The sequence below is a fragment of the Silurus aristotelis genome, assembly GCF_946808225.1.
Source record: "Silurus aristotelis genome assembly, chromosome: 16".
In the NCBI taxonomy this organism is placed as follows: Eukaryota; Metazoa; Chordata; class Actinopteri; order Siluriformes; family Siluridae; genus Silurus; species Silurus aristotelis.
In genome coordinates, this window is record NC_139589.1 from 2,017,187 (window position 1) to 2,044,730 (window position 27,544).

Sequence of the window (27,544 nt, forward strand, 5' to 3'; positions counted from 1 at the left end):
GCACTTTCATTCTAGAGGCGTGTTAGGAAGTGCGTGCGTGGTGAATTTTACGCACGCGCGCGTACGCATGCTTTCTGTGCATGCTTTCTGCTTGCTTTCTGTGCATACACGTGTGTATATATATATATATATATATATATATATATATATATATATATATATATATATATATATATATATATATATACGTGTATGCACGTGCGTGCGTGTGTGTGTGTGTGCGCACATCTGGATTAAAAACCCGTTTACACCCGATCTCGGTTTCCGTGTCATCGTCCGCACGCGCTTGACAAAATGGCCTCCTTCGACCTTTGATGCAGTCGCACGGAGCTCGCGCTCCTTCTCGTCCAACTCCAGCCTCGTGAACTTCTCGAGATGTTAACACTTTGTGGCCTGTTTCGGTCTCAGACTCCATTTTGAAGCGAGCAAACCCATAACAAGAAAACCAACAAAAAAAAAACGTGAATCCAACGTGCGCATCATACAGCAAAAAAACAAAACAAAAAACACGCAATAAGCTTAATACCCCGAGTCACGTGCAAACGTGAGCCGCGTGGACCTGCGTGGGTCTGATTGATGACGTGACTTCAAAGCACTTTTAAAGGTATATAACGTTGTAGCGTTTGTGTGTATGCATGTGTGTGTATGCGTGTGTGTGTGTGTGTGAGGAATCATCATCATCATCATTATAACCATCATCATCAACATCATGGTGGCAGGTGTGTGTGTGTGTGGGTACGGTGTTTTAGGAAGTGTTAAAGTAACAAATGTAGCGCAGGACAGCCAGAGCCGCGACGGATTGGCTGTTCACACACACACACACACACACATGACACACACTCATACACACAGGCAGGCAGGGGCTGGAGACACAACCGGGGGCAGGTCGACACGCCGAGAAGAAACCATCACCGTTTCAATGGAGAGAAAGTAAGAGCCCCCCGGTAACGTGTTCGTGAGTCCGGTGGCGCAGTGTGTGCGTGTGAATGTGTGTGTGCATGTGTGTGTGAGTGTGTGTGAGTGTATTTTGTTTAGAAAGGGGCCGCTAGCGTCACTGTCAAGAATTATGCGCTCAGGTTTCTCGGCCTAGTGATTTGCTCACACACACACACACACACACACACACACACAGATACATTGTTTTGGAGGAAAAAGGCCGCATGTCCAAGAGCGCGTGCGAGAACGGGAATGGTAAGATCTTTTAGACGCATTTAATTTAATAACGGGATTTGGACGCAGGTTGATCACTGTAAGGTGTGTGTGTGTGTGTGTGTGTGTGTGTGTGTGTGAGGGTGAGGAACATTATACGAGGAGGCTAAACATCCATGAGAAGAGGAAGAGGAAGAAGAAGAAGAACCTCCTCGAGCGTGCTGTCTTTCCAAAGCGCCCGCGCGCGCCGACGTGCGAAAAACCGCATCTGAAATTCATGTGAAAATAAACTTCTTCATCTTCTTTATCTTCTCCTGGACTTCCTCTCAAGGATGATGAGAGGATCGCGCGCATTCGTCAGCAGTGTGTGTCATACATGTGCGCCAAGGAGCACGCAAGGGCGGCTGCACACACACACACACACACACACACACACATACACACATACAAAACACGCGCGCGCCAGAAGTCCTGCTGCATGTTCAGCAATGTCCATGTTCAATATTCCTAAACACTTCCACAGGTTTTCTCGTCTACCTGAGGTCTACTGCGAACCCTGTGAGATGTGTGATGACCTTTCTGAGCACACTTAAATGCTTGTGAGATCCTGATCACAGATGAAGACCCAAACCTAAACCAGGTTTAGCAGAGCAGTCCATCCTATAACTTTGAGCTTTGTTACATGCATGTTGATTTGTGTTTTTGCCTGTGGAAGTTTCCCATAGTTGCATGTTCTTCTCGTGTTTCTGAAGATTTCCATCGGGTTCCTCGCGCCTTTTAAAGACAAGCTCAGGATGTTGGTTACACCACTTCTGCTTCCAGATGAATTTCGGGCAAAGAAGCGATTCCTCGATTTGGAATTCCCCGAGATTCCTTGGGTGTCCTCAACCCAGAGTTCAGAGCTTTGACTTCAGATCAACATGGCTGCTCACAGCTTGTGGAGTGACAGCATTCAGACACTTTTACATGCGTTCCACTGCATTTAATTGTACGCTGACTTCCGTGGAATATCGTAAACATTTCATGAAGATGACTAGCTTGATGCTAACAGAAGGATGTTAGCATCCATTCATTTTCCTTTCACTTTGTAACGAGTTCCCATTTCTAAGGTATTTCGAACGGAGTGTAGATGTTTCCTGGGTGTGAGTGAGTGTGTGAATGCAATGTACTGCCATTTAACATTGGAATAGGTTCTAAAAGAAGGTCGCTGTATCTAACACACCTTAATATATTGATTTATTTCATTATTGTGTGAATTATTTTACAGTTGTGTCCGAGGCAAGGGGCCGATACGGATGCTTGAATGATCGGACGTCCTCCAGAAAAGCTGAACATCTTCTATCTTATCATATGGAAAACATCACCTATTGCACTTGTTCTGAAGCTCAGCCTTCAAGTCTCGCTTCCACATAGCGGAATCCAAAACGAAGGACTGCTGACGGTTCTCCAAGGACCTCCAGACCTCCAAGGAAAACTCTCTGGATCTGATTTAGAATCCACACAGTCCACGAGTACGAGTAATGAGTTGACTCAATAGCACTTTAAGCTTCTCGAAACGTACAAAACATGGACACAGCTTTGCCTGATTCTAGAACTGAAGATAGCACTTGCATGTCTCCTCCCAGTCCAGCGTTCAGTCTCGATTCGTCCAGTCCATTCGCAAACAGCTTACATTTTGAGTCTATTTTGTTCGAGGATGAGGAGGAAGATGAAGACACAGGCCTGAGGTCTTTGCCTGAAAAGCCTTGTAGCAGCAATACAGAAGATACAAATCTAAAGCAGAAATGCAGACTTTTCGATAGACACCATGGTCCATCTAAAGGCAAAAAAAGAACAAAGGCCTGTAGGTCAGGAAAACATGACTTGGACGAGTCAGAGCATGGCGACTACGATCCAGGATCTCTGGAGGGCATCCGTGATGACGTAATAGCGGCAAGTTCTTGTTCTAATTTTTTGCTTTTTCCTATTTTGCTGTTATACTAAACTTCAATCTTTTAGGAAGATGTTCCAACAGATTTTGTGAAGATGCATTCTGTTTAGTAAAGTCAGATTGAATAAGATTGAGGTCAGAGCTCAGCAAGATCTTCAACTCCAAAGCTTGGAAAATTTCATGCTACCACATCCAAAGACGTCCTGTGCTACTGTGCTTCTCCAACTTTTAACAGAACCACATGGTTGAATAGCAGATGCAATATTTTTGGTCTAGCAGTGTAACTTGGCTAGTTATTAGCAATCTATAAAACGATTAGCGCACTGTTAGCATGAAATTTGAATCTTTGGACCTAAAGTACTAAAGCGCTGCTGCATTTGGTTTCTTTAGGTCAAGATGAAGATTGTGTTTTTAATTATGTGGTTCAAGAGCTCGTGGTTGTTCTGTTTGCTAAATACATATTAAAAACGTGTGATTGCGATGCAGAAAAAAGTGTTTTCTTGTCCCACAGTGCAACAAGGCACAGGAAACATACGCGTAATAAAATAGTAGAAATGTAATATAAATATAGTACTCATATACAAAAATGTAAAAATCTGGAATAAATGTATTTATAAAAAAGATTTTCATGGAGAATTTTTCCATTAAATACAGATGTATTGTGTACTTGATTAGCTTACCAGCTAAGCTAAGCATTTGTTCTAGAACTTGTGGTACGTAGGTTTACTACTTCATGAAATTTAATTGAGTCCAAGTGAAGCAGCACACTCAAAACAGACTTCATTCAAGTTCTGTGCTGGATTTTCTTTGTTTCAGTGGAATATATTTAATACTTAAATTAAACAAAGATGTATTTCATTGAGCTGAAACTCCCATCCAGTAGAAACCTCAAATTCAAATGCTAGAAATAATATAATCAGAGGCTCAGCAGGGTAACTATAAAGCTTATTTTGTGTCTTTACCTCAGAGGCCTTGAATTGGATTATAGCAACATAATTAAAGGTTTTTGAGAGATATCTGTAACTCTATACAGATTTCTATGCAACAAACTTGTTAAAAGGCAAAAACACACAAGAATTGGACATTGAATAACTACAAGAAAAGTTCTGTGGAGTCCAAATGGGAAATTTTTGTCTTCACCAGAAGAACTTGTGAGATAGAGAACAGAAGAAGATGTGATCAGACTCCCTCACCCCCACACTCACACATGGAGGTGGAAGTTTAATGGTTTGGGGTTGTTTTGGAGCAGAGAAGGTTGGAGACTTATTCCAGAAAGTGAAAGTAAACCAACATCGCAACCATTCCATACTTCAACACCATGCAGTTACGTCTGGACTGCGACTGCGTACAACAAGACGATGATTCGATGCGTACGTCTGAGTTCTGTAAAAGTTATTTAAAGAGCAAACAGACGTTTAGAGTGATATCTATCATGGAAAGCTCTGCCCAGTCACCTCACCTAAATCCTACTGAACTGCTCTGGGATGAACTGGATCTCAAGAAAGAATCTCCAACTAGTGAAGATCTTCGGCGTGTAGAGTTCTGTTCTTTATGCTAAGGGAGGATTTTTCAATGAACGTAAAGTGGAACATATGGACCTTTCAAGATTTGTTTGGTCAAAAGTACTCTTCATTAAGTTAAATGAACGAGTTTGTTGCATAGAAACAAAAGGAAGATGCATGGTTTTATTTCTTGTATGTTTTATTTACTTCAAACCTTTTTTTTTTTTTCTGTCAGCAGATAAACAATGCAAAGCCGAAGCCTCTTCCACCAGTAAAGTACCTTGAAGGTGAAGTTACCTGGGTCAAGTTCAACCGTAGGCCTTGGTGGCCATGTCGCGTGATCAGCGATCCTACACTGGAAACATATCACCGAATAAAAAGTAGGTTAATTTACTGAAGTTTCCTGCAACACCTTAAATCCTGATCTGGAATTCTAATATTGCAAATACAATATGAGGTGGAATCAAAAAGTTTCGAGTCGAATGGTGTAACCAAGTCCGCGATTTCATCATGGGCAAGTTAGAACAAAGAGCAAACGTGAAACTCTGCATGAATCTGGGCAAATCTGCCACAGAGACGTTCGACTTGACGTACGTTTGACATACGGCGACGCCGTGACGAGTCGTTTGAGGTGTTTTGAGCAGAATGTGCGCTTCAAAAGCGCATCACTGAAAGACCTTCGAGGGGCTCGAAACCATTTGGAAACCCTTGGAAGACTTCCAGGACACATTCCAGGAGTGGCAGGAGAGCAAGGGGACTACTGTAAAGGTGAAAGTGTGTAAACGTAGATAAATAAAGTACTTTTGTGTAAACAGAGCAAGTTTTGAAACTTTTTGATTCCACCTCAATCACATTAAAAAGCTCAGTGCGGACTTTAAGTGCCAAACTTTGGTGTGGTGGAATCGGTTTCTGATTTGAAGATTGAGGTCATACGTGAGCCAAAAAAATTACAAGAAAGTTGACTTTTTTAACCTATAGTACTAAGACCCCCAGCTTTTTCTTTTTCTTTCCTGTGCTGTGGTTTTGTCAGAGTCGAGCGATAATCCCTGTCGCCAATATTATATTAGGACGTTTGGGAAACCTGAGGAAGAGGCCTGGGTCTCTGAGAAAGCCATGCATATATTTGTTGGTGAATATCAGTTTCACAATCTCCCCGGTCCACAGCGAGGGGTGAGACCACTTTTACCTCATTAATGTTTTTTTTTCTTTTCTCATTTTATCACAACATTTGACCAAACACATTTAACCAATTAGTTATTGTATCTTTTATATTCCTATTCTAGGTGCCCACACGCTTTCTGAGCTCGTGGAGTTGTAGTGTTGCTGAGGCTGAGGCGCATTTCCTGGATAAGCCCAGGATACCCGTTCTAATGTCCGAATTAGAAGAAACGAGCTCAGCTGATGGACAAACGAAAAGTCAAGAAGTCAAAGTGTCTAACTCCCGGTTGCTCCCGGGAATCCCTGAAAACGGTTGCCGAGCCAATGGGAAGATTTCACATAAAGACCGAAGCGCTTTGAGCAAGTCGAAATGCAAAAAGAAGCCAAAGAAGTCTTCTGCTGTGTTTTTTACAAAGTATGACAAGTTAGTCTGTGGAAAGACAAGCGAAGACGAGGTGCTGGATAATCCCTATTCCGACATCGACTCCGTGCCGCAAATCCGCCGATGTTCCAAAAGCGATGGCCGAGCCTCACAGAACGCCACTCCAGATCACCCTGTTAGACAAATTACAATCCAGAACGATAAAGACGCAAAGAAGAATGTTGAAGTCCAGGGTGGTTTGTGGTTTAGCAAAGCTGGAAAAGGACAAACTAGCGGGGTGTTTAGTCGTGCAGGAATTAAGTCTGTCAATTGCTCTTTTGGTAAAGTATCATGTAAGATCAAGATTCCTGAGTCGGGAAGTTTGAAATCCAGAGACACGGGATCTGAACAGCAGTATGTAGATTCTAAACAACCCCTCGACAAGAGAGTCGCATGTCTTCCAGCTAGCAGTCGATTGATGACTAGAGCGCTGAAAGCTATGGAAGACGCTCAGCTACAGCCGCCATCTAGCCAAGATCTCAAACAACATCTCTCAAGTAGTGAACCTGAGAACGATAAATGCGTTACGAGATGTGCTTCTGCTGAAAAGAGAAAACTAAAACCAACCCGGCCGAAATTTTCCGCAGGGTCCAACGTAAAAGTGGACAGGAAATCTAAAATTGTTTCCAAGGCGTCTGTAGATCCGTCCGATCTGGAAGACAATGAAGTAAAATCGGAAGACGAATCTTGTTTGATATCCTCTAAACTGGTTGGTTTGAAATCGTCAGAGTTGAAACAAGAGAATCGAGGGAATCGGAGGTCGATGGTTTCTACACAATCTCCGTTCCGTGTAAATATTCCAGAGGGGAACGACATAAGAGAAATAACCTTCAAGTCACTGGAAAACGAGACAAATGGAAAGTCTGCAACATTTCGTCCGGATGTGAATTATAAATACAGCACGTTCCTGATGCTGTTGAAGGATATACATGATAGTCGAGAAAAAGATGGCCGACCCTTAGTCATGGAGCCGTTACCGCCAAAAAAGCTCATTAAAGCGGAGCCCCCTGTGATTTCAGAAAAAGTTCAAAAGGCTAATACAGGTCGTGTTAAAAATCATAAAGATCTGTGCACGTCGTCAGGTCTGAAGAAGTATGGGCAGAGCAAAAGTTCTAGCTTGAAGTCCAAACAAAGAAAAATAACTGCCAAGTTTGGTCCTGATATGAGGGAGGTCAATGGTTGTGTTGTTCAGCAGGGTCCGAGCTTCTCTGTGTTACCAAAACCGGTTAAAAAACCTAGCAGAAAAAGTCAACCTGCTGTTAGGAAGAGCCATAATAGCATTTCTCTGCCTTCTGGGTTGCCAGAACATGCAAAATCAGATAACGCGCCAACAGTGGGGTTCAAGCTCCTCACTGAGGACTTGGAGAATAGTTTTTTTGGAAGTGTACCTAAAAAACGCTGGCAGAAGTTTGAACAGGACAACAGAAAGGCGGAGGCGGAGAACAAAAGCGATCAAGGACCAGGACGTGCGCACATATTGCCTTCAGAAGAGAAAAGGACGGTGGAACCTGGTGATGAAAAGACAGCACCTGCTTCATCGATATCCATGAACGCAACAAACATCACTCCGAATGCCTGTGAGATTTCTAGTTTCCCCACAGGTAAGATAAGGGCTAGAAGAACTGTTATTGTACGTCCTAACACTTTTGTCTGTTTTGTCACAACATTAAATCTGTCTTTTCTAGAGAGCAAACGCATTAGAAAGCCAAGCAAAAGACTCATCGAGTGGACAGAGGAGTACGATCACATATTCGCCACTAAGAAGAAACCCAGGAAGCAGACGGAAACTTCTCGGAAGGTACTTTTTATTCAGCTGTTTCTTTTTTTTCTTACTGTTTGTTTCCTGAATCTTTAATGGATCGTTTTCCACGGTCTTTCTCAGGTTGTTAAAAACACTCCTGATCACATCACTGAGAAATTCTCAGCTGCACAGCAACACCTTGAACCCCGTGCAGAACCCTGTGTACCACATCCCTTACCGGAAATTCTGACTCCTCCTCCTGAAGAGAGGTCTAAAACTCCTCCGGTGATAGAAACGACTTCGTGTCAAGAGAGTCAGGAGATGGCTGTGGATACTCTGACTCCGCCTCCGGAAATAGAAACGTCATCGTCTTCATATGGAGAACATTGTTTCAAGGAGCAGCTTCTAATTCAGAATGGTTCCAACGTCGGTAAGTAGATCTGTATGTAGTGTGGGGGTGTAACGGTACACAAAATTCACGGTTCGGGGCGTACCTCGGTTTTCAATTAGATTCGGATCAGATTTGGTACAGAGGGCGAAAGAAATGCAAAACATAAAATTGCTTGTCGTTTTTTTTTTTATTAACGCAGTTTATTATTATCGATATTTGTGAACAGTTTACATTTTTACAACAATTTTTAATAATAATGATACAATATTATATAATACCATTATAATACTATAATAATAATGTTACAATATTTCGTAAAATAGAAAAAAATCCGAATCAATGCAATACACTTTTTATTATATTAATTAAATTGTGTAATCAATTAAATTGGCAAAAATTAAATTGATTGAATAAAACCATAATCATAAATCAATGGAAAAATTCAATTCAATATTTTACATTCGTTAGAACTGTAGAAGGTAATACAGATGTGTATACAAGTGAGTCTAAGTGTGTTTTACTTTTAATATTAATTATTAATTATTAATACTGTTCTACTTATTTCAGCATACTTTCACAAATGTCTATATTTCTTCTATCCTTCATTTTTTCACTCCCTCGATATGCGCAATTGTCATGATTTTAAGAGTAATTCTTGGAGAGGACGTAAAAGAATTCGTATCGCGAGACTGTCGTAAAGTCGGGCGTTGCCGCAATTTCGCACAAAACAACGCACCACGAGTCGTATTTCCGGTGCCGAGTGAGTGTCCACAGTGACACTGTGCTAACTCTAGCTTGTAAACTTGTGGTCCGCCACTTAATACATTCCTGAAAAAAAACAGCTTTTAACTATGTTCCGGACATAAAAATGATTGGATGTCGAAATCACACCCCTCAAATTAAGAGATCTCAAAATTTAGTATACTTATATATATAGAAGAATACACCATATGTCCGGAATATTGTGGGCACCTAACCATTAAATTCATACTCACATATGAAGCGTCTCATTTCAGATTAACTTTATTTTATTCCTAAGATCCATTCTTCTGGGAAGGCTTATATATAATTTTTTGGGGGCGTGGCTGTAGGTTCCTTTAGCCAAAAGAGCATTAGTGATATGGTGAATGGAGAAACGAGGTGCTGGGGAAGTGGAACTCGCATTTCTCCGCTTTGAGGTAAAGGCTGTTCTAGAGGAGGGGCTGGAGTACTGAACGAATCTCCTTCTGAGGTTTTCCTCTCTAACCTCAACATTGTCATGCTGGAACAGTGTTTGTAACGTTTAGTTCAACTGAAAAGAAACTGTATCCACAGCATACAAAGGCATTCTGTACAATTGAGGGTTTTGAACTTCATCTCCACAGTATGAGAACCATATATGGGTGTGATGGTCAGGTGTCCACATGCTTTTGGCCGTATAATGTTCATAGTGTGGATTGTAATAAGGGTTTCAAATAAACCGTGAAGGACTTCAACCCCCCTGTTGGTAGATTCAAGACTCTTTTAAGACACAAGCCCTCGCTCGAAACGGAACTGCCGCTGTCTATCTGAAGTGGTAACTCATTGGGAAAGAGGTTAAACTGCTGATCGAAAGGATATGAGTTCAGATCTCATGCCTTGTCCACATTTCTACGTTTTTATTTGAAATCACATATTTTTCTCTCCATTTTGGTATTCCGTTCCCACTGAGACTTCATTTTCAGTCAACACAGATGTAGCTTTTTTGAAAATGCTCTCCAAAGTGGATAACAAAGGCTTTCGAATACGGATTTTTGAGTCATTATTCACAGGAGGACAATTTTAGCTCATGTGCGGTACAGGGACGTGCGCGTTTCGGTGTGGATGAGCAAATTCTTTTGGGAAACGATCGAACACAAAAGTGTGGACACGGAGTGTTTTAAGATGAATACGGTGTTTTCGAATTTATCCGTATTAATGTAGACACAGCGTAGGTCTCCTGGTGGTCTAGTGGTTAGACACAACATTAGCCAAGTGTATAAATCCGATAATTGTAAGTCGCTCTGAGGATATGGGTCTTCAAAATGCTATAATTGTAAAGTTTTCATTAGGGCTGCAACTAACGATTACTTTGATGATCGATTAATCGGACGATAATTTTTTTCGATTATTTGGATTAAAAAAATTTAATTGTGTTGATAAAATGCTGAATAAAAACATCATGGTGTATTTTGTTTTTGGTTGTTTGTTCAAGTTGGTATTTGACCTCCCATGTGTTATTAACATCTTAAATGTGTCGGTGTTGTTTAGGCGATGGCGTCTGTTTAAGCACCAAGAGGCAACGGAAGCCCACTAAGAAAATTCTCGAGAGTTCTATCGAAGCCGAACCGATCCTGATGCCAAAAAAGAAGGTTTGTGCAACCGGACTTTGACATTAAACACATTTTCCTGATATTCATCTTCAGGTTTAGATGAATTAATCAAATTGAAAACAATTCTCTGCTAGGTAAAAGCCCAGAGGAACTGTTCTTCAGGACATGCTCCAGCTCATGCAGGTTGGTAGGTCCATTTGTGAATATTTAAAAAAATTCTGGTTCATTATACAAAAAAAAAAGTGAACCATTTTAGTATGTGAATACAGAATAGCTTATATCATGTTCATCACGAGTAGCTATAGAGTAGTACTGCATCCATCATATCTCTAAAGATTCTTTAGTTTTAGCAGATTTACATCATTACGCTTCTCTCTGAAAACAGCTGATCTTCTAGAGGTGGGTGAATCTAAAAAGTTGTGGTAAAAAGCATTTCAATACATGTTGTACAATTTGTAAGATTTATTTGATTTTGACTACAGCAGGATGTGTCGATACGGTAAGTTCTCCTTCCCTCACACTCTAAAAACGGTGTTGCGATGCAGAGGACTCTTGCGAATGAATAAAGCACGGTGGTGGGTGTGCTCTTGGTCCCGCTCTGGTTGGAGAAGGTCTTATACGAGGAATTCCTCTCTTCGTGACTCTATCAGGACTCTATTTAAAAGAAAAAACTCTGAAGTCAAGTCAAGTTTATTTGTATAGCGCTTTTCACAACAGACATTGTCTCAAAGCAGCTTTACAGAAATCAACAGTCAATGTGAATGGTGTGTATTTATCCCTGATGAGCAGCCGTAGCGTCTGTGGCAAGGAAAAACTCCCTTAGAGGTTATGAGGAAGAAACCTTGAGAGGAACCAGACTCAAAAGGGAAACCCATCCTCATTTGGGTGACATCAAGAGTTTGATCATAAATCTTTCAACAATACAGAACACTGGAGAGTGAGAACTAACATGAGCACTGGAGTATAAGATTATAAGTAAATGTTCTTTCAACAGTCTTTGGTATAAAAGTAGGAGCTACTGAGCTCAACATTTGTGAAGGAGCGTATTTGGCACAGAAATACTCTTTCGTATGTCCGAATCTTTTTTTTTACTTGTTACGTATTTGTCAAATTACGTATTTTACTAACAGGGCCTTATATGGAGCCTTATACATCTCCAGAATTTATTTTTAAGTTACGAATATGATAATATCTCCCACAGTCACCACACATTTCTCTCCTGTGAACTTGTGCTTCACCATGGTTTCTTTTCATGTAATTCCTATTTTGTCCAAAATAGGCTTAGGACAATCGAAAACTAAGAACAAGCAGCCTGCCGTATCGACTCCTGAAGAGAGTGTCCCAATTTCCTGCACAGCAACGGAGGCAGGCATCACGCCAACGAACCCTGACACGCTTAACCCTGAGACAGCCAAGGACCGGAAATGTGCTAAAGCTGAGGTCAGTCCTGGTTTCTGTGATCTCATGCAGGAAAAATTATTAGTATAATATAGCTGCGTTTCATGAGCTTCTGACTGTCCAGGTTAAATCAATGGTTAATTGTTTTTTAACTTAAAATATTCCTTGTTTGTTTTTTTTAGAAATTCGACCCTGGTGATGAGTGCCCTGAGACGAAAAATGAATCTGCTTATAACAGACTTTCAGTGGAGAAAGGGAGTGGTGTATTATTGAAAGACAGCGTTTGTCAGGTCAGTTCTCTTCAGCGGGATTGTGGATGTACATTTTGGTAATGTAGGACAACATTAAAGGAAGCATGGCCTCGAGTAAATTTGGAGAAGCTACACAGTCATCCGACATGCATTCTAACAGCTCGGTTTGATGAATCATTTGAGCTATTAACAAGGGTTGCCAGGTTTTAAAAAAAAAAATCTCAATTTACCACCAAAATTCACACAAAAGACCAGAAACTAGGTCAAAAAACTAGGTAATTGGAAATAGGGCACATATACATGTTTGGCTTTTGTTTGGAAATCTGTGGTGCGCACACATTTCTGACATATACAAATTATGCATCCACTCTTTCTTGTTTTGAAAAATATCTTTCAATAGAAATGTACAATAGAAACGGGTCTGTACCTCACAGACACTTACACTTTGTCGTTGTTCACAGAAATATATTAGATCCAATTCTAAATATTTGACCTAATCAATAAACCTAATATATATCAAATATAACAATTTGAAATTTTTAAATATGAGAACTTGATGGCTGCAGAATATTGTTTAACCAGTCCACATTGGCATAAAACATCTCAAATGAAAACCATGCTATTATCCTCTCTCCTGCGCCACTTCAAGAAAAATGTTCAGATAGTGTTCATGGGGCAGCGTGAGCCCTGCCCCCAGTTGGCCTCTAATAAGGCTTGTTGCAATTCCTATGTTTGTCCACTAGGTGCAATAAGAACTCTAGATGTATGAATGGAGTTGTGATTGAGGAGACTGAATTGCAGACATAAAATTGTTTAAGAAGAATTGTTCTGTTATTATTGTGCTTTTATGGAACATTCCTTTCCGGAATATTCCTTCATTCCTGTTTCCTGTGTGTGTAGGTTTGTGAGAAACAGGGAGAACTTCTCCTGTGTGAAGGCCAATGCTGCAGAACATTCCACCCACAGTGTGTCGGCCTGACGGAGCCTCCAGCCGGAAAGTTTCTGTGTCAGCAGTGCACTTCTGGTGGGCGTTGACCGACTCAAACAGATGGCGCGGTAGAACAGTGGCTTATTTTATGTTCTATGTTCATATGTTGCAAATGAACTGAGAGGTGTGTTTGAATTCCAGGCCTCCACGAATGCTTTATGTGTAAGAAGCTCGGAGATGACGTGAGGCGCTGTATGGTTCCTGCTTGCGGGAAGTTCTACCACGGAGAGTGCGTCGCCAGCAACGCCCTCACAGTGCCCTTAAATCGAGGCTTCCGCTGCTCCCTCCACGCGTGTCTCGCCTGCTTCATCTGCAACCCGAACAACCCTTCTATTTATAAAGGTCTTCATTTCTCAGTCATACAAACGAGTAACTGCAAAAGGTTTATTAAATATCCCGAGAAAATTAAGAAATTATTTGTGAACCTTCAAGTTGTCACTTCATCGCAGAGCAGTTCAGTAGGATTTAGGTGCGGTGACTGGGCAGGCCATTTCTTGATAGTTATCACTCCAGACGACTGATTGCTCTCTAAATAACACCCACAGAACTCAGAACTTGTTGTACGGTGAAGTCGCTTCCAATGAGCTGCAGGCCAGACGGAATTGCATGGTGTTAAAGTATGGAATGGTTGCCATGTTGGGTTACTTATACGTCTTCAAGCTTCCCTGCTCTAAAACAACCCCCAACCATTAAGCTTCAAACCATTACGTCCTTCTGTTAAAAACAAAAATGTCCCATTTGGACTCCACAGAACGTTCTTCCACTCATTCACTGTCCAATTTTTGTGTTTTTTTTTTCCCTTTTATTGAGGTTTTTTGCATAGAAACAAAAGGAACATGCATTTGTCTCAAAACCCATAAAACACTTGTGTTTTTACACTTTTCACAAACACTGCGTATAACATATGTAAATAAGATTATCCATGTTTGTTTAATGGTTAGTCAAATAGTTAGATTTATATATCATTATATTATTATTATATATTAATTAATTCCCTGACAGGTTTCTTGTGCCGGACATCAGACTTAGTTAGAATTCTATATTAACACAGTACTTATTGCGATAGTTATTTGGTCTCCGCTGGGAAATGACCTTCCTGAACTCTTCACCCTCTGCAGGTCGACTGATCCACTGCGTACGATGCCCCGCCGCGTACCACGCTGGCGATTACTGCATTCCTGCCGGCAGCGTCGTCTTGTCCAGTAACAGCATCCTGTGTCCTAACCACTTCACGCCACGAAAGGGCTGCCGCAATCACGAACACGTCAACGTCAGCTGGTGCTTTGTTTGCTCCGAAGGTCAGTCTTCGTTACTTTTGGAGCTTTAACCGTGTCTGCTGTGGTGTTTGGGAAGGAAAGTGCTGATTAAACTTTTCTGTTTGGGATCTTGGTGATGTCAGGAGGAAGCCTGCTCTGCTGTGAGTCCTGTCCCGCAGCTTTTCACCGCGAGTGTCTGCACATCGAAATGCCCGAGGGGAGCTGGTTCTGTAACGACTGCCGAGCCGGCAAGAAACCACACTACAAAGAAGTGGTGTGGGTCAAAGTGGGCCGATACAGGTCAGCCCCAGCTCAGACAAAACGCCACTTTATCTGCTGTACATTGTATGGACAAAAGTATTAGGACACCTGACTTTTCCCAGCCAAATGTGGTTCTTCCTCGAATTGTTACCACAACGTTGGCGATGTCTTTGGTTGTGGTAGCATGAAATTTTCCCTTTACTTGAACTAGGATACTCAAACCTGTTCCAGCATGACAGTGCCCCTGTGCACAAATGAAGATCTGCTTTCCATGGGTTTGAGTGGAAGATCTCCTGGTATAGAGCTCCAAAACCTTTTGGGATGAATGTGAATGCTGACTGCACTGCAGGCCTCCTCATCTCACCTACATCAGTGGTAAGATGAGGACCTGACTTTACTAACACCCTTAATGTTAGTAAAGGCTAACATTCATCCTTAATGGCTGAATGAATTTCCACAAATCTCCACAAAATCCAGTGGAACATCTTCCCAGAAGATTGGAGGTTATTATAACAGCACTTAATGTGGAATGGAATGGTTAAAAATGCACATATCAACCTTATGCTCAGGTGTCCACATTCGCTTATATAGTGTATAATAAACATGTTATTAAAAATATAAAAATATTATGAAGATTCACATATTGACAGCATTTGAGATGATCACATGATCGTTGTGGTTTTGATTCATTGATTGTGTGCTCTGTATCAGATGGTGGCCTGCAGAAGTCAGTAACCCTCGAGACATTCCAGAGAACATCCTGCGAATGAGGCATGACGTCGGCGAGTTTCCGGTGCTTTTCTTCGGTTCCAATGACTACCTGTGGACCTACCAGGCTCGGGTCTTCCCTTACATGGAAGGAGATGCCAACAGTAATGAGAAAATGGGAAAGGGGGTCGACTCTGTTTATAGGAAAGGTATTGATAATGTATAAAGACGATTCATGTTAACGTTACCGTTGTTTGCCAATAAAGCGTAACTAAACTATGACATGATCTGTAGCACTTCAGCTTGGTCTACAGACACTTAAACCACTTCAGTGCTATATTTGAATCAATGATAATGGTGTCTGCTTGAATAAAAAAAATTACATTTATCTCATTCGGCAGACACCATTAGAGCATTGATGGGCTTACGGGCCTTGTTCAGGGGCCCAGAGGTGACAGCTTGGTCTGGCTGGGATTTGAGCTCATGATCTTTTACTCTAAAGTCCAATGCCTTAATCACCAAGCTACCACCTTCCCCACCTTCATATCTTTTCTCATGACCTCATTGACTCTCTCATGTCCGTTGACCAGATCCATCCGAACCCTTGTGGTCATTAATGCAGGACTTTTTAAATTTTTATTTTATTTCTAAGTATTTGATTGAGTGGATGTTTTAAATATACTTAACAAACAAAACTCTGGTGTAGCAACACTGCGATAACATGCCTGCACAACTACAGGGTCCTGCATGTAACCATGAGATTGTGTTTTACCCATGACCCTGTGGGTTTCATCTCAGTTCTCTGGTTTCTTCCCACTTGTCAAAAACAGGGAAGCTGATTGGTGGGATAAGTGAAAGTGCCCTTGCATGATTACTTGTGATGGACCGATTATGTCATGAAGGACATAAAGAATGAAGGACCCTCAGAATGTTGTTGGGGAGCTGAAACGTTTTTTTGAGACAATAACAGTAAATTTCCTTGTTTTTGCTTTTCGCCAAAAGTTAAGCAAAAGTAAACAAGCAGATGGTGACACGGGAGGGTTTGAGGAGTGCATTTGTTTCATTCATTTCCTGATAAATGATTTGACGTTTAGTCCATTAAAAGCTCCATACGTGCTATTTAGCTTGGGGCATGGCCCAGTTATTGCCCACAAGTGTATTCCCTGTGCATCTGACTGAGATCTACCACAACCCTGACAAGAGTAAAGCTCTTGCAGAATATGAATAAAAAATGAATGAAAAGTAACTTCAAAGGCTTAAAAGTACTAGATGTGTCCCTTAAAGTCAGAGTACCAAATAATTGTTCCTTTCTTTAATGGGGATTGGGTCTGTCCATAACAGAAAATGACACGGGCCGGAGCGACTACCAGTATTGTAGTAGAGATTGACATTTTCTTAATATGTCTCTAGCATTGTTCAGCCATAGGTTTGGGGACCCTTGCCTTAATGGTTTCTCTCTGTTGCTGGAAGAGGTGGCATAATTTAAATTGTGTTTTTGGGTTTCTAGCTTTAGACGAAGCTGCTGAAAGATTCCGAGAACTGCAGGCAGAGAAGGAACTCCGGCAGCTCCAGGAGGACCGGAGAAATGACAAGAAGCCTCCTCCTTACAAACACATTAAGGTATTAAACCACTACCGAAGTGTTTTTTTTTTTCTAACTTGCCCAATGTAGAGACACTTCAGACCCGATCTTACCCGACTCTGAAAGGTGAACCGACCGATCGGAAAAGTGCAAATCATAACGGCCGACTTGTCCGAGATCCCACGCTGCAACTGCAAAGCAACGGACGAGAACCCCTGCGGCCTGGACTCGGAGTGCATCAACCGAATGCTGCTGTACGAATGCCACCCTCAGGTCTGCCCTGCGGCGGAGCGCTGCCAAAACCAGTGCTTCACCAAGCGCGAGTACTCGCAGGTGGAAATCTTCAGGACGTTGTCTCGAGGCTGGGGCCTGCGCTGCTATCATGACATCAAGAAGGTAGGCTTCGGAAAAATCGCCTCAGTCCAGTCTGCGTCAAACACAAATCGTGTCTAATCCCCTGTTTGGTGTTAGGGCGCGTTTGTAAGCGAGTATGTTGGCGAGGTGATTGACGAGGAGGAATGCCGGGCTCGGATCAAGCAGGCGCAAGAGAACGATATTGGGAATTTCTACCTGCTGACACTAGACAAGGTGACGCCCCTTACCACGTATTAAATCTATATTCAAGTAAAGTATGACCTGAAACCACTCTCTCATGCCAAATATCGCTCTGGCAGGACCGTATTATTGATGCAGGGCCCAAAGGCAACCAGGCCAGATTCATGAACCATTGCTGCCAGCCAAACTGCGAGACCCAGAAATGGACCGTCAACGGAGACACGCGGGTCGGACTCTTTGCTTTGGTGGACATTGCTGCTGGTAAGGAGTGTGCACGTTTCTAGCTGTATGTTCTACAACTACACCTTCTTTCTTCTTCGTTAGGGGTAACCTCAGTGGATCATCCGTCTCCATACCCCCTGTCCTCTGTCCCCCTGTCAAACCAACAACCTTCATGTCTTCCCCACCACATCCATAAACCTCCTCCTAGTCCTTCCTCTTTTTCTCCTGCCTGTTGGCTCCATCACTGGCATTCATGGCAGTACCCCATGTCCCCCATCGGCACGTCCAAAATATCTCAATCTTACCTCCCTCACCTTGTCTCCAAAATGTCCTACATGCGCTGTCCCTCTAATAAACTAATTTCTAATCCTGTCCATCGTCGTCACTCCCAATGAAAATCTCAGCATCTTCAGCTCTGCTACCTCCAGCTCCACCTCCTGTCTTTTACTCAATGCCACTGTCTCTAAACCATACAACATCTCAGGTCTCACCACAGTCCTATAAACTTGCACACTGCCCACTGCCCTCCATCTCATTCACACACATGTACTCTGTCTTACTCCTACTGACTTTCATTCCCCTTCTCTCCAGCACATACCTCCACCTCTCCAGGCTCTTCTCAACCTGCTCCCTACTCTCACCACAAATCACAAAATAATTCGCGCAACCTGTCCATCACCACTGCAAACAGGAAAGGGCTCAGAGCCTATCCTTGATGCAGTCCAACCTCCACCTTAAACCAATCTGTTGTTTCTACTGCACACTTCACTGCTGTCACACTGGCATCATACATGTCCTGCACCAACCTCACATGCTTCTCTGACACATGACTTCCTGATACAATACCACAACTCCTCTCTCCACCCTGTCGTACGCTTTCTCTAAATCTCTAAACACACAATGCAACTTTTTCTGACCTTCTCTATACTTCTCCATCAACATTCTCAAAGCAAATAATGCATATGTGGTGCTAACAGATGGTCACCTCTTCTCTCAGCCTGGCTTCCACTACTCTGTTTCTCTTTTTACTAATCCTATTCACTTCCTGCATTACCATCTCTACATCATCCACCCTTCTCTCTCTCTCATTTTCTTCATTAATCAGCTACTCAAAACACTCCCTCCACTTTCTCAACACAGTCACCTCACTAGTCAACACGTTTCCATCTGCATCCTTTATTGCCCTAACTTTTCAGCTCAGTCCCTCTGCCTCACCAATCAAATATACATAAAAATATAATTATTCCATATATTATACACCAAATAGTATTGCATGATCTGTCTGAATACTTGATTCTGATTGGCTCACACATTCTCTCTTATATCTCTTATATTTATTAAAACTTGTGTAAATTTTGAGAGGTCAACCGATCCATCTGTTTTGCACATTATTTGGCACAGATAGTTGATTGCTGGAACTATCAGCTATCTGCAAAAATCCAAAATAGTTTTTCTGGGTTGTGTTATACAGTACTCTAGCGGCCTCTAGAGGCAAAATACTGACACCACGTGTGATTTATTTGATTAAAGAACAAAGAATAAAGATGCTGAGGCTGTAAGAAGATCAGTAACACTCTGAAACTTAAATACAGTACAGTGGTCAGGGTCATACAGAGGTTTTCCAAGACGGGTTCCTCTCAGAACAGACCTCACAAGGGTCCATCAAAGAATTCAAGTCCTCGTGCTGTGCGTCGGGTGCAGAAACGGCTTCAAAAAACAGACACATGAGTTCTGCAGGGTTGCTTTAGAGGTTGCAGAAGCAGACGGTCCGCTTATGTGCTCAGACTGTACGCCACACACTGCAACTAGTCAGTTTGCAGGCCGTCCTCCCAGAAGGACGTCTCATCTCAAGCTCACAAGAAAACCTTCAAACAGTTTGCTGAAGACGACCTGTCCAATAGCATGAATTGCTGGAACTATGTCCTGTGGTCTGATGAGACTAAGATAAACTTGTTTGTCTCAGATGGTGTCCAGCATGTGTGGCTCACACAAGCGCAATGTTTTAATCATCTAGCAGCTCCGTGATGTCATTATGGAGAAGTGAAAGAGAATTCCAGCGATGACCTGTGCAGCTCTGGTGAATTATATGCCCAGGAGGATTAAAGCAGTGCTGGATAACACTGGTGCTCACACTAAATAGTGACACTTTGGACACAGTTTTGACATGTTCACTGAGGGTGTACTCAATTTTGTTGTTAGTTATTGAGACAATAACATCTGTATGTTGAGTTATTTTCAGAGGACAGTAAATCTGTACTGCTACACAAACTGTACACTGACTACTCTAAAATATATCCAAGTTTTGTTTCTTTACTATTGTTCCTTGAGAAGATATAATAAAATGGTTGCTGAAATGCGAGGGGTGAATATCATTTTTGTGAGATGCTGTATAAGGTGATGATCCACAACGAGTTGTAAGGCCTTACACCATTATAACGCTCTAAATGCTTCACCTCAAGCCTTTCTGAACACATCACAGCTGTAAAGTATCACGTAATTATACACTTATGTGTGTATCTTTTCTCTAAAGGCACTGAGCTGACATTCAACTACAACCTGGAGTGTCTGGGCAACGGGAAGACCGTGTGTAAATGTGGTGCGCCAAACTGCAGTGGCTTTCTAGGTGTAAGACCAAAGGTAAAAACAGAGGATTTTTAAGTGTTTAATCAGAAACCTGCAATAGTACAGCATTCGTCAACTTAAAAGTGAAAAGTCAGACTTTTAAGCGTTACATGAGCTACAGAAACATTGTCAGTTTTATAGGTTTCAGTGCTGGATGAAGTACACAAACCATGTATTTGAGTTAAAGTAGAATTTGACTCCAATAAAAGTACAAAGGTTTTTGCCTTTAAATGAACTTAAGTATCAAAATTACTATGATTTATTATGGCTATAATTATCCTATTATCATTTTTTGCTCTTTGCTTAATCACCTCAGTTTATGTGAAAAGACTCGAATGTGACTCTCAGCACACTGATCTATTAATAGAATGATATTAATGACTCAAACACTGATTGATTTCTATTACAATTATTATGAACACAAAACCTTCTTTTCAACTACTTCAAAAAGCAAATCAGGTCACATGTGTTGTGACGAGTTCGAGTCTGGAGTTTCTTCATCATTTATTTATCTGTATTTTTATCTGTATTTTTACTACATTTCAAAAAATCTAATATTTGACTTTCAAATACATTTTGTGAAATCAGTTGTTCCTTTTTAATTATGAGGATAAAAATGCAGGTGACTCGCTGTGTTTCAGGGTCGAGGTTCGCGCTCTGTTTTGCACTTTTGATTGGTATCTACTGATCACCAACATACAGTTTGTTACTGTCCACCATTTGGTTTCAGTTGTGTATGTAGGTTGAGTATAAACCCTTCAGTGTTGGATGAAGTACATTGTTCCTTTACTCGAGTAAAAGTTCTAAAAGTTCTCACTTTTGAACGGACTTCAGTATGAAAAGTCAAAGTAGTGATGTATAAGAACTCGATGTGAATAATGGATGTAGTTCTGTCTTTTATTCTCCTGCGAGAACGAAAGAAAGGTGCTTTATACTTGTCACATGTACATTAATACATTTATAGCGTTTAACAGACGCTCTTATCTAAAGCGACTTAGATAAATCTCCTACAACTGAGCAGCTATGGGGTTAAGGGCCTTCCTCAGGGGCCCAGGACTGGCAGCTTGGTGTGGCTGGGATTTAAACTCATGATCAAGTCCAATGACTCTAACCATTAAGTTACCACCCCCCATGTACCAGCGATGTTATGAAGCTTTGGGTCAGAGCACAGGATCAGCCATGATACAGTGCCCCTGGAGCACAGAGGGGTAAGGGACTTACTCAAGGGCCCCAAGAATTGCGTCTTAGCGATACCAGGGCTTGAACCCCTGACCTTTTGATCAGGAGCTCAGCGCCGTAACCACTGAGACGAACTTCCTCATATAGCAGACCTTTATACGGAGAGATTTTTCTAGTCACACACACACACACACACACACACTTTCACCAGAACCATGAGGTTACGCTCGTACTCTCGCCACAGGTTCTCCTTTCAGACTCCTCATGTTTTCACTTTAGAGTATTGAGGAACGGCATGTTTTTCTTAATGTAGTAGACAAAAAAAGTATTTTTAAATGTAATGTTCTTTTAAACTTTTTTTTAGAATAACCCTCCTGCAGAAGACAAGGGCCGTAAGATGAAGAGGAAAGCTCACGCGAAGCGCAAGTCACAGCAAGAGCTGACCAAGGAGCGAGAGGACGAGTGCTTCAGCTGTGGAGATGGTGGACAGATGGTTTCATGTAAGAGACCAGGATGTCCAAAGGTGTATCACGCAGACTGTCTCAACCTGACCAGGAGACCTGCAGGTCAGTATCGTATCACGTCACGTCACGTCACGTCACGTCAATCCATCCAGAGTGGCTTTGAATTTGAATGGTTTCCATGACAAATCCCATCACACACCATCACCAGTTTACAAATAAAACAATTATCAAACATCATTAGCTCATTATCATCAAACCAAGAAACCAAACTAGAAACTTACTGGAGTCTTCAGGATTATTGACGTCCTAATGTCCAGCCAGAGATTCGATTGCTTCATGCATCGCTGCACATTTGGCTGATTAGATAATTAATTTAATAATTATTTAGACACATAGACCACTCAGCTTATCCCAGAGGGGAATTTAGTAGAGGTTAATTAATCAGCACCAACAGATAATCACTGGAACTATCTGCATAAATCCATAGTTTTTCCAGGTTGCATTATACAGCATGAGAGCATCCTCTAGAAGTGAATTACTGACACTACAAGCTGTTTATTTAAAGTGTCTTTTATTATGAATTTTGTAAATAACTTTTTTTTTTGTTTTTCTCAATATTAAAGAATATAATAAATATATTTATATATATACCAGTAGAAGCATGCAGATGTTTTAGAGAGATGGCAGTGGAGGTTTTAACCAGATTGATTAACAATTGTGAGCAACAGTATGGTTTTATCCTGAGGAAGAGCACCACAGACACTTGCTTTGAGAATGTTGATGGAGAAGTATAGAGAAAGACAGAAGGAGTTGCATTGTGTGTTTGTGGATTTAGAGAAAGCGTACGACAGGGTGGAGTTGTGGTATTGTATGAGGAAGTCTGGTGTGTCAGAGAAGTATGTGAGGGTGGTGCAGGACATGTATGAGGACAGTGTGACAGCAGTGAAGTGTGCAGTAGGAACGACAGACTGGTTTAAGGTGGAGGTTGGACTGCATCAATGATCGGCTCTGAGCCCTTTCCTGTTTGCAGTGGTGATGGACAGGTTGACAGACGAGGTCAGACAGGATGATATTGTGATTTGTGATGAAAGTAGGGAGCAGTTTGAGAAGAGCCTGGAGAGGTGGAGGTACACGCTGGAGAAAAGGGAAATGAAAGTCAGTAGGAGTAAGACAGAGTACATGTGTGTGAATGAGAGGAAGGGCAGGGAGAAGATTTGTGATAGAAGAGTATCTGTGAGACTGAAAGGGAAAGTTAATAGGACTGTGGTGAGACCTGAGATGTTTTATGGTTTAGAGACAGTGGCATTGAGTAAAAGACAGGAGGTGGAGCTGGAGGTAGCAGAGCTGAAGATGCTGAGATTTTCGTTGGGAGTGACGACGATGGACAGGATTAGCAGTAAGTTTATTAGAGGGACAGCGCATGTAGGACGCTTTGGAGACAAGGTGAGGAAGGTGTGATTAAGATGATTTGGACATGTGCAGAGGAGGGACATGGGGTATATCAGTAGGAGAATGCTGAGGATGAAACCACCAAGTTTATGGATGTGGTGAATGAAGACATGCAGGTAGTTGGTTTGAAAGAGGCAGATGTAGAGGACAGAGTAGTAATGACACGGATGATTCGCTGTGGCGACCCCTAATGGGAGCAGCCGAGAGAAGAAGAATTAATATATTAATATTTTTTAATATCTATCTAGCACAATGATTACATACTGCCTTTTTATTTTTTTAAATAAAATTAAAAAAAATTGTAATTAATAAATAATTATAATTTTTTTTATCCAGTATCAATTTAAATTATATTATTATATCGATTGATTATTCAGTTATCAGCAAGTTCCAGAGCTCTATGATTCCATACCCTGTTCCTAATAAAGTGGCCACTGTGTAGTGTGAATATCAGAAAAGATGTTAGCTTTGCAATTCTTGATTTGTTTGTGTGTGTGTGTGTGTGTGTGTGTGTGTGTGTGTGTGTGTGTGTGTGTGTGTGTAGGGCGTTGGGAGTGTCCTTGGCATCAGTGCGACCTGTGTGGTCAGGAGTCTGCGTCATTCTGTGAGATGTGCCCGAGCTCCTACTGCGTGGAGCATCGCGACGGGATGCTCTTCATCTCCAAGCTGGACGGCCGTCTGTCATGCAGCGAACACGACCCATGTGGACCCGAGCCTCTAGAACCGGGCGAGATCCGCGAATACCCCCCCAAACACGCCGACGCTTACCCAGTGAAAGCGTTACCGCTTTATCAAAACACGGCACATCCTCCGTCCTCCGAAGCTCCATTGATGTCCTCCAGCCCACCTTCCAGCCCTCCACTCCTTTACTCTTCAGTCACTTTTAACAGTGCGTACTCACCCATATCTTCTTGTGGGGAAGAAGAAAACTGGGTGGACCACGAGCAGGACCAGGATGTGGACGAGGACATTGTAAAAATTGCTGAGGAAGATGAAGACTGCAGTCGGTCAAAAAGAGGTCTGAAAGTTTCACTAACTTTAGGAATGCATACAGATTTATAAGTATAGACGAGTAGACATGATTTCTTCACTACAGAAACCGTATTAGGAAAGAAACTGGAGAAAAGGATCATCAGCTCTGGAGGATTTAGTCGATTTTTATTTTAAGTTTTTTTGCACAATTTTTTCGTGCAATTTATTGTTAGATGTGCAAAGCATGAACATGTAATGACTTTGTACGGAAGAAAGTGTTTCCTCGAGTTCGGGACAAAAAGACCCGAAACTGAACGTTTTTGCACTCACCACTTTTCTATGTTTTCTTTAAGAAGCCTGACTGGTTCCCACAGAGCCACAAACAAAATAGGCCAGATTCGATGGTTTTAAAACGTGTGGTCGGCACTTATTACTTTACAAACCCCTTTTAAAAGAAATTCGATTTATTTATTTCCCTTTAAATTTGTCATGTAGAAACTCCTCGAAGTCGAGGACTGGATTTGCACATCAGGTTCACCTGGAAATAAATCCATTGAGGCTTGAAGAAAATTCTGAAATATAGAGAATTCAAGGAAAAAATACAATAGCGCAAGACCCTCTGAGGTTCTTGTGTGTCCAGTCAGTGTTTGACTTTATAATGCCTTATAAACGTGCACTTATACTGTAATGAGCTCCAATCGTGTTAAATTTTTTAACACGTTCATTTTGATAATTAGGTTCGGCGTCTTAATCGGTTGCACAGCCATTTTGGGCAGCAGTTTGCACTCCTGAGATAGACGCTGTGGTGCTAAGAAGGCAGTGTGAAGCCAGTTATCTGAAATACATTAAATACATTGAAATACATTAAATACAATATGGACAGAAGAATTAGGACACCTGGCTTTATCAGTAATATGTGGTTCTTTCTCAAACTGTTAGCAAACAATTGTATTGGATTGTATCTTTGGCTGCGTTAGCATAAAATTTTCCCTCCATTGAACGAGGAGACCCAAACCTGTTCCAGCATGACAATGCCCCTGTGTTAAAGATCCATGAAGATATGCTTTCCATGGGTTGGAGCACAAGATCTCCTGCGATAGAGCTCTAAACCCTACTGAACATGGGATTAATGTGAACGCTGACTGCACCCCAGGCCTCCTTGCCTTCAGAATCTCACACAGATCTTTAAAATCTAGTGGAACATCTTCCCAGAAAAGTGGAGGTTAACAGCACATAGCAATCTTTTGCTGGGTGTCTACAAACTTTTGTCCATATAATGAACGTTTATACCGAAACATTTAACCAGCTTTAATAACACAACGGATAACCGTCAACTTTCTCGCAAAACTATTTCTCCGTCTAATGTGGTGTTAGTGAAAAATGTAGAAACAGCGACACCTTCCACAATGCACTGCATTGCAATTCAGCTAGGTAACAGACGGCGATATTCATATGAATAGTAAGGGATATTTTCAAATGACTGAACATACAGACGAGGAGGACGGAGCATAAGAGGGATCAAAGTAAAAAAAAAGAGCCGCTGCATCGCTGTCTATAGCTAGAGATGAAGTAACTGTCATTGTGAATATTGGGTAAAACCACTAGCAAAAAAAACGTCCATAACATTTTTTTATTTCATCTCAAATCTGAAGTTGAAGTTGCTGCTGAAGTTCATATGTTCATGATGATATGCAAGAAGTTCAGGGTGGATTTTTCCTTTCCTTCAAAAAGTCTTTGGCATTCACGTATCCAGAACACTTCGTCTATATTCCGAAATATAATCACATGGTTAGTAATTCACTCGATGGCTGAATGTGGTAGTGGATGTTAATCAGGGAGTCTTGGTCTTCTTCAGGCTGAACTGAAATGTCCACGTGTAACCAGCACTTTATGAGGAACACCACAGTAACGCTCCCGCTTTGCTTTCAGAACAGCCCTGATTCCACAAAAACATTCCTGTAATGCTCATGCTGCTAATCTCCCAAAGGTGCTCTAGTAGTGCTCCTGTTGTAGTACCTTGAACTAGTTGTTCATTGAAGCAGGTTCAGAGGACTTCTGTGGTGCCTCAGACATTTTAAAAGGTCATTTGTAGACGGATATGGATGCCAAGATCAGTACCAGTACATGGATAGGGTGTGGGATTTGACTGGTTATTAAAGGGGCAACTATACACCAAATAACCATTCCCCATATCGTTACACAACCCCCACCAGCCTGAACTGCTGTCTCAAAGCAGGTTTGGTCCATAGATTCATAAATGCTTTTCCAAACTTCCAAATCAACTGTCCAGTTTTGTTCAGCCTGTCCTCAACTTCTGAGACACCACAGAGATCACATATGAACACTAAACCCACGTGAAATGCACTGCTGTCATGTGATTGGATGTTTGAATAAGCAGGGAGGAAGGTGTTCCTAATAAAGTGGTCAGTAAAAGTATTTTGTTGTAGATTAACACTATGCGAACCACAGAAGCATGGCAGGCTTTGGATTAGAAACGTACGGTCGAAATATTAAACCACATTAACGCAGTTGTGCTTTTTTCTGTTTTTTACCTGAGGCTAATAGACTAGCAGCTAGCATCGTGCAGACGTTAATTACTAAAGTTTTACTTTAATTACACAAGCTTATCATTAAAGCATGTAAAAAAAAAAAAAAAGCTAATTATGTAGCTAGTTCAATCTGCTTTTTTTTTTGGTCCCCACAAACGAAACTAATATATATATATATATATATATATATATATATATATATATATATATATATATATATATATATATATATATATAGCTACTAGAAGTGATTAAGGGGGCCAAGCACTCACAAGAGACAAAAATCTTTTGTTTCCGAAAGAGCTTAACTAAAAGTCGAAGTTAAATCAGTTGTTGCCTCATTTCTTGTTTATGCCCCACACACACACAAACACACTTTAGGTCACATATCTAAAACAGAAACTATGTGACAAGCATGATGTTGATATGTAAAACTTTCAGAATGTCATGATGTGGTGCAAACTTCC

At 41.4% G+C, this 27,544-nt stretch overlaps 1 protein-coding gene and 1 long non-coding RNA gene across 4 annotated transcripts in view; both read left to right on the top strand.

Moving 5' to 3' along the window:
* LOC310738963 overlaps positions 1–27,544 on the top strand; it is a 97,434-nt gene that overhangs the window by 34,207 nt on the left and 35,683 nt on the right. The gene's annotated exons all lie outside the window — the stretch shown is intronic.
* On the top strand, positions 633–26,964 carry nsd1b (nuclear receptor binding SET domain protein 1b). 3 transcript variants are annotated; one of them, XM_083564304.1, is made up of 23 exons: positions 633–930; positions 2,417–3,081; positions 4,820–4,961; positions 5,612–5,751; positions 5,865–7,761; positions 7,846–7,958; positions 8,043–8,331; positions 10,561–10,661; positions 10,757–10,805; positions 11,902–12,062; positions 12,203–12,310; positions 13,172–13,295; positions 13,401–13,601; positions 14,378–14,557; positions 14,659–14,815; positions 15,488–15,693; positions 16,992–17,104; positions 17,192–17,461; positions 17,537–17,653; positions 17,740–17,881; positions 20,373–20,479; positions 22,008–22,209; positions 24,101–26,964. In XM_083564304.1, exons 2-23 carry the CDS (start codon positions 2,716–2,718, stop codon positions 24,616–24,618), a joined length of 5,703 nt encoding a protein of 1,900 aa, XP_083420430.1. In that variant the 5' UTR covers positions 633–930; positions 2,417–2,715; the 3' UTR covers positions 24,619–26,964. The 3 variants fall into 3 exon arrangements, with proteins under 3 accessions (XP_083420430.1, XP_083420431.1, XP_083420432.1); XM_083564305.1 differs by having other exon boundaries at positions 699–1,191; XM_083564306.1 differs by lacking the exon at positions 2,417–3,081 and having other exon boundaries at positions 792–1,191.